The 17,113-nt window shown below is 40.4% G+C and overlaps 1 protein-coding gene across 1 annotated transcript in view; it reads left to right on the forward strand.

The window, feature by feature from the left end:
- The window catches only part of LOC121954685 (serine/threonine-protein kinase 32C-like), a 92,572-nt gene extending 76,444 nt beyond the window's left edge, over positions 1-16,128 (forward strand). The window contains 7 exon segments of the mRNA XM_042502350.1: positions 303-406; positions 530-646; positions 3,564-3,647; positions 3,649-3,690; positions 4,048-4,176; positions 8,330-8,397; positions 10,647-16,128. Of these exon segments, the coding sequence (XP_042358284.1) occupies positions 303-406; positions 530-646; positions 3,564-3,647; positions 3,649-3,690; positions 4,048-4,176; positions 8,330-8,397; positions 10,647-10,836 (734 nt within the window). The 3' untranslated portion in view covers positions 10,837-16,128.
- Positions 16,129-17,113: the final 985 nt, after the last annotated feature.

Raw genomic sequence — 17,113 nt, forward strand, 5'->3', positions numbered from 1 at the left:
AAGAGGCACTTGTGTGAGCTAAATGATAGAAATTACAGATCTCGTGTTTATTTATGAAAAGCCGAGGCAAAAAAATGCAAAAATGTCCCATCTAATCTTGAGATTACGCTGCACAGCTGAGGGAACGTGAACAGGTCCTGTTGACATTCTGCAAAAAAAGAAAAAAAAAGCGAGTGATGCTTTGCAAAATGTCAACACGTTCTGTAAAGCAACACTTGTTTTTTTTTTTTTCCCCACATGTTTAGACAGTGGTTTGAAAGGCTTCCTCTGCTCCTGAAGTGATTCTGTGTTTGTGCTTTCAGCTCCAGAGATCTTCCAGTCTTTTGTAAGTGGAGGCACGGGCTACGCCTTTGAAGTAGACTGGTGGTCACTAGGGGTGACAATCTTTGAAGTGCTGCGTGGATGGGTACGGCATCATGGGAATTTGAGTTTTTGTTTTGTTAGGTTGCAAAACTGAACTTCTTGCCTCCATTCATCCCCTCCCTTTTCTCTTTGTCATCTATTTTTCCTCTGCTTGTTTCTATACCAGAGGCCCTACGACATCCACGCCAGTAACTCTGTGGAGTCCCTGATTCAGCTCTTCAGTACAGTCAGTGTCCAGTACAGCCCAGCCTGGCCCAAGGACCTGGTTTCCCTCTTGAGGAAGGTAAGCCAGACACAACAGAGTATAATTTACTTTCAGTGCTGTTATCTAAATAGTTGGATTTACCTCAGAATTTAAAACCTGGAAGCCTTTCCCACTGAGTGATAGCTGGTTGCCAGTAGAAGTGGAGAGCTGCTTAGATTTAATGAACACAACTTGAGATGCCTCTGAACATTTAACTTGTCAGTCTTCTTTTCATTACTCATGATAATCAGGTTTTAGGATTTTTTTTAAATTCAACTCAACTCTTTATATATCACCTTTTATACAAACACATAGCCCAAAGTGCTTCACATGGCAAAATAAAAATAACAGACACAATTCAGGATAACACAATCAACCATACATTAAGTTTTGCCACTAGAAAATTACATCAGTAAGACAATTAAAAAAGCATGGGGGGGGGGGGCAGGGTGAAGAGCAGTGGTATAGAGGTGATGTTGAGGTGCATATATGGTAAGAAAAAAGCAGTGAATCCACAGAAACAGAGGGATCAGGTAGTGAAGGGGGACTGGAGCTGGAGGGAGGGAAGATGAGGCGAGACCCTCAGGGCAAAGGAGAAGAGAAACGACAGATGGGAATCAGAGGGCTGAAAGCACAGATATGGAGCAAGTGGGTGAGAGAAGAGACGGTTGTGTATCAGCCAGTGTATTGCTGTCGATAATATTCATCATAACAAATGATTTAACCTCATATTGAGGCTCAATATTTCTTACAAGTGAAATTCTGCCAGTAAGATGAGATAATTCCCTTTATGCTAAATGGATATAAATGTGCTCAACACTTTCCTTGAATCAGACATTTCTGTTCTGTAATTACGGTCTACCTTTTTCTGCTCTGTGTCAACGTGTTGTCATCTGAACAAGTGAAACTGTGCTGGAAACAAATTATCTCATCCCCTCTGGCAGTATTTCTTCAGTCATTTTACAGAAGATTTGGGAGTAAGTATGAAAAACCGTGGCTTGTTAAGAGGAATATTTTTTGGCAGAGTGTAAGTGTGAGCATGAGAGCGTGCATGTGTTTTGTGTCTGAGTGACTGAGCGTCCTGGACAGAGCTTTGGTCTCTTCCGCTCTGCTGCTGATCGATTACCATGTCTGGACTCCACCGAGACAGACGTAACGGGCCCTGCAGGAGAAAACTGAATCAACCTGTGACCAAAGGAAGAAAATAAAGCATGGGAGGAGAGTTAACATGACAACAGAAGCCACATAGCATTATTGTTTCCAGTGTTTACCCCGAGGAGAAAAATGAAACAGATGGTATTCCATTAAAAACACAACCAGTTTTCATTTCCTCTCCGGAGTAAGTGACTCCACTCATGTGTGGCGTTCATCTGTCTAGATCACTGCAATATTTTGATTCAAACCCTGATGAGTGGCTGATTTGATTAACAGTGCCCCCTGTTGGTTTGTACATTAGCAAGGGCTCTAATTTATCTCTCCCATAACAGCACAATTATACACATAGTAAATAAAGCAATTGAGGGACTGAAAAAAAGTCACATGAATAAATTGTATAAGATAAATAATAAACAAACCAATAATTTGTAATATAATTTAAGAAATCATCATAATTTAGCTAATTAATATGAAATGCCTTTTATGACTCTGATTTTATAATAACAGGGTTTACTAGACTTCATTATTTTTTCATGTAACAAAGTTTCATTCCAGAACTTACTATTTTGAACATTGTTTTTTTATTTCTATTATGGCATTTTATGTCAGTTTTTAAGTCATGACAGTGTCCCGTGGCACTCAAGCTAGCAAGCTCAACAACTAGTATCAAATACATAGATGTATAACAGTAGCCCTACCTAGATACTGTATGACAAGATGGCACCTCTTTAGTCCAATGGAGTTGCTCGCCTGGTGTATACGCCCTAAAAATGTAGTTGTGTGGCCCGCTGAATATGGACAGTGGTGTTTCTCCAGCTGGCACTGCCAACAAGTTCCCGCTCGGCTCATAGACTTTACATTGCCACCAATCTTTACATCGGCTCAAGGAAGGTTTTACAAATGCTAAAGCTCCATGGTTTAAAACTTCATAATAAATAGAGTCATAACTTGTGTAAAGTTCTAGATGCCCTGTCAACAGTTTTACAGACATCTCTTTTATAACAGTGGTCTATGTGGAAAACACTTTTGGTGTTCCAGGAAATTTTTTCACTGCAATACAGCGAGTGGCCACTGGGAAAAAGAGTGGCTTTCCTGGGGGCCTGAATTTCGCCTGTTAGCTAGAGAAACAAAAATGTCAAAATAATTATGAATCGACCAAGTCCAGAAAGGTAGTATCTTTTTAATTTGTGCACAAGACATATATATAGATATATATATATTATATAATATATATATAATATATATATATATATATATATAAATATATATATATATATTCTATATATATATATATATATATATATATATATATATATAACCCTTTGGGACTTTTGGGGCTCTGTAGCTGGTGTAAATAAGAACTGAAAATCTTAAATATGGAAGTTTTAATGGAAAGATGCAATTGAAAGAAGAGTGCAGGGAGGCCAGGGAGGATTACAAATTAAAAGAATATTTTTGGCTTCTTGTTATGTTCACTTCACCTAACCCAGCCACACACACACCAGCTGCAATCCTTTTTTGTGAACTGTTCTTTAAAACATGCACGATAAGAAGGAAAGAAACAAACGGGTATTTGTTTTTCACCCATAAGATGTCAAGTTTATTTCACCTCCCAAAAAGGAGAGTCTGGCTGTGAGTGAGGAGAGAGGAGAGAAGTTGTGAAGGTGATATTGCTACTCGGGAAGGTGACATGATGTAGGTGACATTGCTGTGTGTGTGTGTGTGTGTGTGTGTGTGTGTGTGTGTGTGTGTGTGTGTGTGTGTGTGTGTGTGTGTGTGTGTGTGTATCCTTTCCTTGCAGCTACTGACAGTGAACCCAGAGCATCGTTTCTCCAGCCTGTCTGACATGCAGACATCTCCCTACCTCGCTGACGTCAATTGGGATGCCGTTGTACGAGAAGAAGATGGAGGCCGGATTTGTTCCTAATGTTAGTGTGAAGCGATCAGATACACACACACACACACACACACACACACATCCAATAAACACTTAGAAGCACACAGCGGCACTCCTCCGTGTTTGCTGATCGTAATGAGCATGTGTAGCAACTAAATAATGCAAAGGAAAATGAATGCAGCTCCTTCATGGTATTTCTCTATAGTGTGTGGATTTGCAGTACATTACTGTGTGCAGGGTAGTGCATTCACGTGTGTTAATCACTGCATTCAGTTCAGTGTGTGCTGTGCATTGTGCGCTCTGTGGCTGTGTATACTGCAGCTGATTTATGACACTGAGTGTGAATGTTTTTGTTTCCAATTATCTTGTGTGTGTCTCCCTTCTGCAGAAAGGTCGCCTCCACTGCGATCCCACCTTTGAGCTGGAGGAGATGATTCTGGAGTCACGTCCGCTTCACAAGAAGAAGAAGAGGCTGGCCAAGAACCGGTCTCGAGACAACAGCAAGGATTCGCAGTCTGTGAGTGACAGCATCCTCTGCACAGAGCTGCTGGTTATACTGCAGTTTTACAATAACAGTGTCTGTAATGCCTCTGAGCTCAACTCCGTATAGTGTGGTTTGATTTACATATAACACAATGATAATAGATTTAGATTAAAGTTTTACGCTGTTTTTCAATCTCTGATCTTCATTTTTTTCACATTCCAGCAAACTTTTTTAAAATAGAGACTAGTATTCTACAACAGACCTGAGAAATGAAAAAATGTTTAAAAAATGTAAAATGAAATTAGACAGTCAATAAAAAACAAGGTATAATGTATTCTATCTTAAAAACCAAAACTACAGGAGCACTCTGTAGCCCTTTTTACACAAAGACTGTGCTTTAGGGCCACCACAAAGTCCCTTCTTAATGCCTCTTTTGTATTTTTACACAGAACCAAGTGACAGAAGCATCATTCCATTTCAGTGTTTGATTTTAGACAACATGCCGGCATCGTGGAATCCAAACAGGCATCACGGGTGTCAGATGTTACACGATAGCATCAGCCACCAATGTAACATAAAAAATATGCATCAGCAGCTCTTTCTAAAAAGTATCACTGGAAAAACATAATAATAACAATCATTTACCTTCTTTGCTATATGGCAGCTGATCGTATCATCTCCTCAGAGGGCAGGGAGCTCCCATATTTCATTGTTTTCCCAATTTGCGGACATTTAAGACCACTGTTTTTCTAATTTGAATTAGCTGCTGACAGCTACTTCTTGAGTCTGTGGAGGGTCGCATGTATAACACATCATCAAAATGTTCCAACCAGGCTGCCCATAATTCTGTTCCTCCGCCTCTCCAATTAGCAGCAACCTGCTACCTCCCATGGCAGCTTAACGGCGAGAACCCCCCCACACAATTCCATTATTGTACCTTTTATACTGAACGACGAGGCGCCATAACAGCATTATATTTGTGCTCTGAACAGGCAGTGTTAAAGGGGCTTGTGTGTACATGTACCTGTGTCTCTTAAAAAAAATCATTTATAGACAGGTCACATTCCTCAGATTAGCTAATAATCTGCACCATCTTTCATATTTAAGCTTTAGATTCAAGAGATAAACTCGTGAAATGCTGCATAACTCCAGCATTAAAAACATGTTCTGCTGAGGAGGAGAATTTAGGAGCTGTGAGGATGAAGGTGGAATTCAAGATGTCACTGCATCTGTTAAGTGCCTTTATTCCCTCTGATGATGAAGAGTGCTATTTTTAGCTTTTGCTACATTTAAAATAGTTATTTGTCGTTATACGATGCTGTAATTTACTGTTTCCCTGTTAATGTGATCTTTGTAGCTTTGTGCAGATCAGATTAGTGTTATTTTCAGTATGTAGGTGCTAAAAGCAAATGATTATGTAGAGGACACAGGCACATGTGTCTGAGCAAATTATAACCTGCAGGCGTAGGCGTGGAAAACATGGATACTGTACAAATGAAGAGGCAAGGCCAGTCTTGGATAACAATGCTGCTCAGGTTTACCTTAGTCTCCGGTCTGTCAGTTCCCGTCAAAAGTGCATATTTTTAGATGGGAGCAGGGCCAAATCCCAGCATCTTTCTTCTTCAGCTGTGGTGAATTATTTCAGCTCAGCAGAAAAAAAGGAGCTAATTGTAGTAGTGAATATAAAGAGAGATTTACTGTACAAGCACGCTGGCCGCAGGCATCTTGTAAGTACACTGATCAGTTAAATCTTTTTAGATTATAAATATTCCCACAGTAGTCTCTCCTTTGCTGTCACACTGTTTATTCAGGCTGTTCTCTTAAATGTTGGTATAAGTACAAAAATAAAATTGCACTATAATTTGTATACAACCCATGTAACCATGAGCCAGGAAGCTGTGATCAAGTGACCAATGTGCTGCAGGCTGTCCTCCATTAGGCTGTATGACTGGAGCAAAGGAGGAAGTCAGGTGACTTAGTATAAAGAGTGACAGAGTCAGTGTGGGGTGGTGGATCAATCAAGCAAACACAGGACTTTCACCTAAAAGACTGGTTTGTGTCCTGTGTAAAACTATGAGTCAGCGTTGCGTTATGTTATCGATAATGTTATGTATGTACATAAGCTCACCCATGATTCTTTTCCTAAAGTTAACCCAACCGGTTAGGGCACCAATTCATAATATATCATACCAACCATGTACATATTTTGTAAGATATCACACGAGCCATTATATGAGGATGTTTCAGTACATTTTGCTCTATTCTGAACAGATGAAAATAAGAAGAATACACTAGGGTATTGTAAAAGTAACAATTATTATACCAAAACGTGAGGATTTTGACATTTAAGAAAATGTTGTTTTAGGAAATTTGCTTTTTTTGTTTTCTTGCCTAGAGTTAGATAAAAGTTCAGAACCACTCTCATGAAAAAACAGAAACGTTTTTTTTAAATAGCTGGAGCTAGCAGCCTGTTAACTTAGGATGAAAGATTGTTTGCCAAAGCCATACTAAACAAAGTTTAGAAACAGCAATACACCCCTTTACAGGGGGTTATATGCTGTACTATGTCTTGACTGAGAGCAGTAAGATCCTGTTAGATTAGCAAGCACACCATTATCTGTATCTGGTTAATCAACTAAATGATCTGTATCCATATCTGTACTCGGAACAGGAAGCAGTTAAACCAGAAATGGGTCAATTTAAGCCTGAAATTGATAGAACTTGAAACTGATAATTGATAAAACTATAGCATCAGAAGATGCTATAGTTTTTTGTTTTTGTTTTGAAAACTATTAAAACATCAGGACTGTGCTTCAGATGGTTTAAACACAGCTACCCAACTGAGGTTTTTCCTTCATCACTGACTGACACATTTTACTCAGCTGATACTAGAACTTGTAAAAAGTACATTATCCATACTGGATACTTGTCACATTCAAATTTTCGGCTCAGTCCAATCATTTTTACACTGGTTCAGAGATACCTCGTAGAAATTGATGAGCTTTAATGGCACTGCTATGAAGATTTTTGCTACCTTTGGATAAACCCAGGCTAGCTGGTTTCCACTGTCTTTAGCCTTTATGCTAAGCTAAACTGATCAGTTACTGGCTCCAGCTGAATATTAACTGTTTAAGCATGGCTTTATCATGATTAATTATGTAATTTATTTCTACACAAAATGTGTCATTTTTAATATGAAGACATCTTTAATTCTTTTGTTTTAGAACATTGACACTGATGCACCCTTTAATGTTCTTTTAAAGTATTTTTTTTTTTTAAGTAGTAAATACTCTTATGGCTTAATCTAACCATTTCATTACTGATTAATCCTTATGGCTAAAACATTATGGTCTCGATAAGTATCTTAAAGGTTTAGAAATACGTATTCAATATCTTGCTGAGAGTTAGATGAAAAGATTGATGCCACGCTCACGTATTTTGATGTGCTCTGTGTATACTGAGACCAGAACCGGAGTTTGTCTGTCTGTCTCTTCTGCCTTGTTATGTTTGATTGAGACATTATTTACCACAGACAGGAGATATCCTCTCTGTATTTATGAGAAACAGCCTGTTCTCATCAGACAGTCATCATGACATCAGTGTTATTAACGTCAGACCTCTGTGTGTGTGTGTGTGTGTGTGTGTGTGTGTGTGTGTGTGTGTGTGTGTGTGTGTGTGTGTGTGTGTGTGTGCGCGCGTTTGCGTTTGCAGACGTGCATGTGTCACGTGTTATCACCGTCGATCAGCGTGTGCAAGGAGTGTGCACCTCCAACAATAGCAGGGTTAGGAGACTCGGTGTCTGTGCGAGTGTGTGGCACATACGTGTGCGTGGCTGCTCGCGTGTGCCCATACTCCGTTATTACCAAGATTATTAAATTATGAAGCCTTCACTGCTGTTGTCATGGCCTCAAGTGCTTTTCGGAAATGTGAGCTTCTATTTTTGTCTCGGGCCAAACATCCAATTTGAGGAGGGCTCACAAACAATTCATGACTTGTTTAAAAAAGAGCAACGGCGGATAAAAAGGAAATGAGCAAAGAGACATTTTCACCTCAGAGGTCAGGCAGCTGATGGATTCAAGTTGACGCAAAGTTTTACGTGCAGTTCTTAATGATGATAACGAGGTTGATGTTGATGTGGAAGACCACGATGATGATGACGATGTTTTGCCCTGTTGCCTGCCTGCAGGAGAATGACTACCTACAGGAGTGCCTTGAAGTGGTGCAGCAAGAGTTCATGATCTTCAACCGTGAGAAGTAAGGGAACACGAGAGCAGCAGACCATCTCTAACACGAGCTAAAAGCAGACTTTTCTGTTTTGTCATTCAGCAGTGATGCACCAGCACAGAGAGAAAGTTTGCATCCTGCTGGACCAAATGCAAAAAGTAAAATATTGTCAGAATCATTACCATTTCTTCAGATTTGCTGAGCGTTTTCTCAACTGTAATGCAACATAGCAAGTTTTTACTTTTGTATCTTTTTGTATCTAACAAATTAAACAGGGCAGGAAACATCTCTTCAGACAATTGTACATAATTTTAACAAACCAACAGTTTGACATCAGCAATATTGCTAATTATCCCTTTGTGCAAAGGAAAACTATTGCTATGTCCCAAATGCATACTGCATACTAATCTTTATAGTGTATTGTGTTTTTCAGTCAATTAATATTTGGATAATATGGTGACCATGCAAAGGCAATCAAACTGCGACTGCAGAACTACAATTAAAGAGACAGGTTTTTAAAAAAAGAAACGTGGACGGGGTTGAATGTTGATTGTACATTCTCAAAGAATATTCAGTTCTTTGTAATAAATTTGTGAGTTTTCCTTCTGAATTTACTGCTTTAATCTTAGAAAATATCTTCATTTTGCATAATTCTGCATAATCATATCCCCATCTACCAAATCATTTTTTTTTAACCTACAGTGGCCCTATTACACCATCATACACTATTGTGCAAAGAGAGAATAGTATTTTAAGTTTTCTGAATAATGTTTCATTCTCTGGCTAACCCAGGAGTTTTGATCATTACCTGTGTGATCGTCTGACCACTTATGCTTCTTGAACCATCAAACTTTATTGACTTTATCTCTGTGTTCCCAGACCTCAGCAGTACTCTGCCAAGTTATGAGTACCAAGTTATAATTATTGCTAGAAATAATCGTCAGGTCTAGTGAAAAGGTAGTTTTCCTCTTAAAATCCACTCCAAAGGTTCACAAATAATGCTTTTGCTGTGATAAAGAGTTGGAAGTAAACATGTCCTTCACTGCCACCTGCATTTAACCCATGACTGGGACCAAAGTGGAGCTAATACTGAACAAACCCTGATGTGTGGCTGCTGTGCAAAATCTCTGAGAAAGTCAGGAGAGTTAAAAACTTGTAGGCACGTCCAGTTCTAATTTATGTTGGATATAAAACATAGTGCAGTGCATCTGGTAGAGGAAGGCGTTAAGCATACAGGAGAGGATCGCACATTATTCCAAACCGGAGAGACAGCCAAGCCTCTCTAATGAAGTGACTGGGATATGTAAATCATAGATGACAGAAGGTTTTTAAGAACCCACCCTGCCATTGCTAAACATTATGCATCTAATCTTTTCTGTATGTCGGTAAAATATACAGCACATCATAAATATAGACTAAGAGGTCCATTTATCATTGAATATGTGTCCTTTCTGCTATGTCAGAGGAGGAGTATTGGTTCAGTACTGCTCTAAATTATTGCCTCATTTATTATTGACTGGGTCCTGCCACTGCAGTGTTACTGAAATCCTTCTGTTTCGCAAATGTCTTATTATATCCTTTTGCTCTAATTAATGGCAGTCTATTTCTATTTATAATGGAGGACATGATATCTAGAATTATGCACAGCAGACAAGCACCCTACTATATAATAGTCTCCAGGCTTCTTATTACATTCATTACATTAAACCACTTGCTATTTCTTTCTGTTTCATTTTACCTCTTTTCTGAGGACCAGATGTGCTCGGAGGATAGGAACATATGGAAGTTTTACCTTCCTGTTTATCCAGAAAGGGGTAACCCTCTGAAACCTGGATGGACATCTTTACTTGTGCTGCATGCAGATGCCTTTCACAAGAATTTAAACCTTTGAACCCTGAGCAATTTAGTTTGGTAAAGGCTTTGAGCAAATTGGCAAGAAATGTTCCAAAAATTGCAAGATTGCTAGACTTAGATTTTTTTTAAAAAACTTAAAGCTGGGGGAAGTTTACAGAGAACTATATTTCTGAATATCATAGTTATGCATTTAAAATTATTTAACACAATAATTATATCTTTGACCTTTATTTTCAGGTCATATTCCTTTTTTGTTTAGTTTAGTTTTTGTACTACACCGTTTATTTTTTATGCTGATTTTCTGGTAGTTTTCTTTAAACAAAAAAAAATATTTTTAACCTAAAGGTTAAGTTGACTAAAGGTTAAAAACATGGTGTATGTATGCATATACAGGTTTTATGATTGCTTCTGTGTCTGTCTCTCAGATTGAAAAGGCGTCAGGAGGAGGGTCAGTCAGAGGCTGGGGGCGATGATGCCAGCGGAGACGGGGATGGAGAAGTCGAGGCCGGGGCCACTGATGATGATGCCCTCGAGCCAGAACCCGAGCCGGAGCCCGAGTCCTCCTCCAAACTGAGCATGTGCGGCTCAGTCTGCTCCTCCCCCGGCAGCTGCTAGCGCCTCATCGCCTCACAGTGACGGTCGCAGGTGTCTCTCTGGCCGCTGCAGTGTTTGTGCCATGCCAATTAGATACATTCTCACCTCTCTCCTCTGTTGTAGCCAGGAGCGGAGCGACTGAACGCGCAGCAGGACCCAAAATGGCTCCCACCATTTCCTTTTTTTTTTTTTCTGTAGCATCCACCTGGTAGGGCATGAATGAAGCAGATCACCAGAGAGTCCCCGCCTACTGTACCCATCCGCCCTAGAGTAAGCTCTAACTTCTATGCAATGTTACAGTATAGCATGACAAATAAGGCATCACTTACTAGGAGGTGTACAGAAAGCTCCACGAGCATGATGACATCCCGAGCAATAGCAGTCCACGGTTTTCGGGGGTTTGGTGTTTGTTTTTGGTGGAGACGCCTCCCCTCTCAGCCTTCCTGTTTCAAGATCTGATGGGGACGACTGAATTATTCAGCACGCACAGGCACTCAGTTTATGTTATTGCCTGTGTCTTCAGTTCACTCTCCCCCTGCAGCCTCTCTCATGTAATGTGTGCCCTAATTCAGAACAGTTATTTCTCCCGGAGCACCGTCCTCCTGTTGCAACACCTCTCTGAGACACATTTGCAGTAAGTGTTCAAGGCTGTTTTCAGCCAGCCGAGAAAGTGTGGCTGGTTTCATGTTGTAAACCTGTTTAAAGTGGTGCCTGTTGATGATAATCAGTATTCGTTGATCTCATCGTAGCCATGGATGTGTTATAGGTCAGAATGTTAGTTCCCTCTTTAAGTGTTTTATTATTTTTCCAAAGCTTTTTTTTAGGATGATAAGGTACTGTTATTAACGGGGAATCAGTACAGCAATTAGAATGAAAGGTTTCGCTTGTCACTGTGTGTAATGGTTACCGAGATGTAGTATTTTAGCTCTGACTCATAGAGCATTCACACACTCTGCTCTGGGGATTACTGTAAAAGCCAATCAGCCACAATCACATCTTTTAAGAATCTATTAGAAAGTTTCCTTCACCATCATCTCTTTAAGTGCTTGGTTAGTATAAAGATCATCTCCCTGTAGAGCTTGTTTCGGGGTGGTACTTAAACGTGTAGCTGTGCCCTGTCGGTACTTCAAATTGTGCACACGAGCTAGTCTATTACTGTCATAGCGATACATTTAAGGTGGCGTCGTTAATCTCAGTCTGAACACCTGGGAACATGTAGCAAACGTTCACCTTAAAACCCTAAGGCCTAATAAAATGAAAACCGTGTAAATAGCATACAGTGTAGGTAATAAAACTCACCACAGTTTTATGTGGGACTGCGACATAAAAACTAAAGGAAGAGCCGCGTGAAGCTTCACACTGCTTCGTTCCGCTCTTCTTTCCAAGTGTGCAGGCACAACTTGTAGGCAAAATATGCCAAAGCTTTTCTACCATTTGCATAACCATTTCTAAGGAACTTTGAATGTGTGAGTGTGTGTCTCTTTTTCCCGGTATAACATAGAGTCAGTGTTCCTTCTGCAAGTGAAAATACTATTATTTATACAATCATATTGTGATTATGTATAAAGTATCTATTTCAGGTAAAGGGGGGGGGCTTAAAGTAATATTTGGGTAAATATGCCTATTGTTGACTAGATGATTTATGAGAAGACTGATGCCTATCTCATATTTGTGCATTAAGTATGGAGCTGCTGGAGCTGTGAAGCAATTAGCCTAGCTTAGCATAAAAACTGAAATCGGGGGAAAAGCAGCTAGCCTGGCTCTGTCAAAGATTTTAATTAATTACCAAAACCCCCTAAAGTTGTTTTTTGTTTTGTTTTGTTTTTACAGCTGTGGCGTAGTGAATTTCCAGTTATGCTGCATAGAAGCCCTGGATGAAAAATTCAGTTCATGAAGTTCATTTGTGAGCTGAAAGGCGCTGGTCAAAGACAGGTCGTCAAGGACATCAGTAAGCTACATTTACATACAGTGTGGACTTCACTTATTGTGACGTCACACTGTCACAATTACATTACAAAACCACAGTTAAAACATAAGCCGCTTTTACAAAGAATCAAACGATGGCAGCATCATCCCGCTCCCGTGATCAAAGAGGCATGAAGAGCCTGACATATAACACATGAGCGTACGCCTCTAGCGTGACATATAATAAATGCATTGGTTGCACTTTCTAGACAGTATCAAATGCATAACATGTCAATCACAATTGTTTACCTTCTCTGATATGGCTGATTTTGTCCTCTGCTCAGAGGGTGAGGAGCTCCCAAATCTCATTGTTTTCCCAATTTGTGGAAATTTACAGCCGCTGTTATTCTTCTTTAACGTAGCTGCTATGCTAATAGCTGCTTTTTAAATCTCCCACGGTGGTTTGCACACATCGCCAAAATGTCACACTTCTGACACATATTCAAATGTGTTTCTGGCTTTCATTTTACACAGACCTTGTTACAGCACTGTTACTGCCTCCTATCCCGGCTCAGAGGCGAGACCACTCTCGCCCCCCCCCTTTCTGTGATCAGACGTTATAAACAGAAATGTGAGGCGGCATATCGGCATGATATTCCCGCCTTGAACAGGTGGTGTGAATGTGGCTAACTAGGTTTCATAGGTGTTTGGTCTCTGCATTCAGTTGACTGACTGGCACAATACCTTGGCCAATGGTGGTCGCCTGGCATGCTTTTGTTGGCAAGTCCTGTCCTACAGTACTGTGATTGGCTAGTACTCGTCCCGTGGATGCGTTGAGGTTGGAGATGGTTAGGGTTAGGGCAAAGGGGTCATGTAGTACTAGTCAGTTACAGCACAGTAGGCTGGGACTTGCCAAGACAAGCTCTGGGATCTATATTAACGCTCGTCTGGCATGCAAGCGCATGTTGACAGGCAGTCAGTTATTAGACAACTACCATCAGCGCTCACCATTTCAACATGTTCTCTCTCAACTCATCAAATACAGCAGCTTGGTCAGCCCAACACTTCAAACTATGACATTCCAGGTATCCCTCTTGCATCAGTTTTGGACATGTCTGTGTCCATGTCAATGTTTGCTTGTTACATCCTGTAATGTCTTTCAAAATAAACTTTCATCCTGATGTCAAACTTAGGTTTCATCATCAAAACTACTTTAGATTAGCCAATAAAAGTACATGGTTAACTCAAGAAAGAAGATCATGGTTTGGGTTCACATAAGTATGTTTGTTATGTAATTTTAAATTAACAAGTATGTCATATGACATACTCATGCCACAGATATCATGTGATAATAATAATAATAGTAATAATGGAAAGGACTTATTTAGCGCTTTTCCAGGAAGACACTTTATATGAATTGCAATAAGAAAAACAAATACAGATACAAAATAGGAAATACAAACTGATTTGATGTTAAATATGTCACCAGAGGGAAAAAAAAAAAAACGCACAAAGTTTACTTTGAGTTTCACACAAGACACAAACGTCAGGCTCCTGAGTAAAAGTCCTGTGTATGTTTGGTCCATCCACCTACTTGGATTTTTTTGTCCTTGTAATTGCCATGGATGGAGTAAGTTGAAAGCCCAGTGCGTCTCATACAGATGCTAAAGGGTGCCTTGTACGTCAGTATCAGAGGTTGAGGGCCACTGACGTGACTGGCACATTTGACGCCCTTGGAATGAGTACAGGTTAGCCATGCAACCTCATCCTCTTGCAGGTCGCAGTTGCCCATCTGGTTTCAGTCTTAATGTTAAGCTAGGCTAATGGCCTCATAGCTGCAGCCTCATACTTAACACACATTGGAGTGGTGTCCATCTTCTCATCTCACTCTCTGAAAGTAAACAAATAAGCACATTACTCAAAATGTTCTTATGTTCTTAAAAACACCTTACATTACAATAAGAATAAGAAGCTTCTTTTAAGGGATAGAAAGTGGCATCTTCCAAGTCGGCCAAAATATACGGTGAATTTAATAGTCTCGAGCCCTGCGCTTCTTTTTGCATGTACCTTTACAGTATAAGCCTGTTTTTGCCAAAGCCTGGAGCTTGAGCCTTACTGGCTGATTTGTGCATGCACAAGCTTTTGGTAATAGCTCACCTGAATATAGACACAGTCCAAAATCAGAGTATAACTGGCCTGCGTGACTGTTTCTGGACAGTGACTTTTGTGAACTTTAAACTGTACAAAATCGTATAATCCAAGTGTTATATGGACGGCATGATATTTTTAGATGATATGCAGTACCTTCTGGCATCCTGTAGGTTGTCTTAACGCTTTGTTCAAGTATTCAGGCTCGTACCCTTGCTGGATGAGTGGAATAAGGTCAGCAGTTGTATGTGTGATGCTCTGTTGTGGGTTAAGTGTTGCGTTATTGACTGTGCAGCAAAGGAAGAATATTTGGAACTGGGGCAGGTTCTTCACTTCACCCCAACAAAGAATTTGCTGCATTATTAAAACACAGAATGTCTCCATTTGGTAGGAATCTCAGTTATTTCTCAGACTCATTAAATCAGTCTACACACCATCCGAAACCAACATAGGCTTGAAGTGGATGTGTAATTATATGTTAGTCATTTGTAAATGATAATAACTGGTTTTGACAGTTAATTTAAGTGTAGCTTTTCTCTAAGTTACAATACTAATCTACAGTTTTGGCATTTGTTCCTTGATATCGGTGATCACTCCTAATTGGACTGTGCTTGCAATACCTCCCGACATGTTTCTTTGTGTGTTAATGTTCTGGATGCCGTTAGGTGTTTTTAAAAAAAAGGCATTGTGCTAGTGTTTTGACCAGCAACAGCATGTCTCCTATTCAGCCGTTTTTCCGATGGATGCTGTCAAGGCGTACCATACTGTAGATGTCTTAACTCTGTGGATAACAGTCTGAAACTCAGTGCCCTGTTGAGAAAACAAACGAAGGAGAAAATGTGATTTATGCCACTCTTTTTCCTCCTTGTGATCCTATTTTGCATAATGTTATTGTGCTGCAGGATTTTTACGGGGAGTCAGTGAAAAGCCTTGTTACTGTACCAACTGAAACTGCTCCGTGTGTTTAAAAAAATGCTGCTTTAACTGCTTTGATAAAGAAATAAATCTCCTTCCAGTAATTTGGCGTGTCTGTGTCTTTGTGATTCCCACATAAAGGGATACAGTTTTTGACCAAATTTGTATCAAAATATCGTGGATAGTATTTGCAAATGAACTGCGGTAGATTTCCCTCCATCTTACCAGTCCCCAGATTTTGCTCCTCCCCCTTCTAAGTAAATTACACCATTGCCGGCTCTCGGGCTGTTTCTCTAACAAGTCTGTACTTCCACATTTTTATATTGCCCGCCACTGTGGACACAAAGAGTATAAAAGCAGGTCTCTCTCTCTCTCTCTCTCTCTGTCTCTTTCTCTCTCTCGCTCTCTTTCTCTCAAACTTTATTGTTCATTTTTTAAACAAAGTTTAAAAAGCGAAATTACAATTATCCTTGATCCTGCTACATCTTTGCAGTTGAAGGTTGAGTTGATTAAAATCAGCAGCTAGTCTGCTTTGAAGATTCCATCCGGTTGCTTGGTGATGTTGCAGCTGATGGCATCGTTCAACTCCTGCAGTGCATTTTTTTAACTTGCATCAGAGTCTTGTGTCCAAATGGCCCCCACAAGGTCAGTCCATCCAGTACAGCAGCTTGATCCGGGATGTCAGGTGTTAACCATGTCTCTGTGAAGATGTGAGCAGAGCGGTCCCAGATCTCCTGTTGCTGAGTGAGCCCAAATCACATCTCATCCACGTCACTCTCCTGCGATCAGACACTAGACAGAAGGAGGCTTGGTAGAGGAGCAGCTCTCGGCTCCGAGTCAGGCCAGCCTCACTGTGATACCGCCCCTTCTCCCTCCTTTTATCCGGCACTTTAAGTTTCGTTTCTCCCCTCCAGTCCGTCCGGCTTGTTTGCGTATGCCTTCAGTGGGGACCCTCTCGTGGTCCGCTGCATTCAGTCCAAGCCCCACACAACTTTTCCCGATGCTGATAACTGCCACTCTATTGTAGAAAAGTCGTGCTTCAGCAGAAAGGGCCATGGTGTTGAAAAAACATTGCTTAATGAGCCTTAATTGCATCCACTTTTTTCTCCTGCGAGCGGACATTAGACAGAAGAAGTCTTGGTAGAGGAACAGCTGTCGGTCCAAGTCAGGTCAGCCTCGCCCAGATACTGGCTCTCCTCCCTCTCTTCATCTGGTGCCTTCAGTTTTGTTTCTCCCTTCGGGTCTGACTTGCCGGTCAGCACAGGCCACTGGTGGAGATCCTCTTGCAGTCTGCTGCATTCAGTCCAAACCCCACACAACTTCTTCAGAT

Source organism: Plectropomus leopardus, chromosome 15 (genome assembly GCF_008729295.1).
Source record: "Plectropomus leopardus isolate mb chromosome 15, YSFRI_Pleo_2.0, whole genome shotgun sequence".
Lineage (NCBI taxonomy): Eukaryota > Metazoa > Chordata > Actinopteri > Perciformes > Serranidae > Plectropomus > Plectropomus leopardus.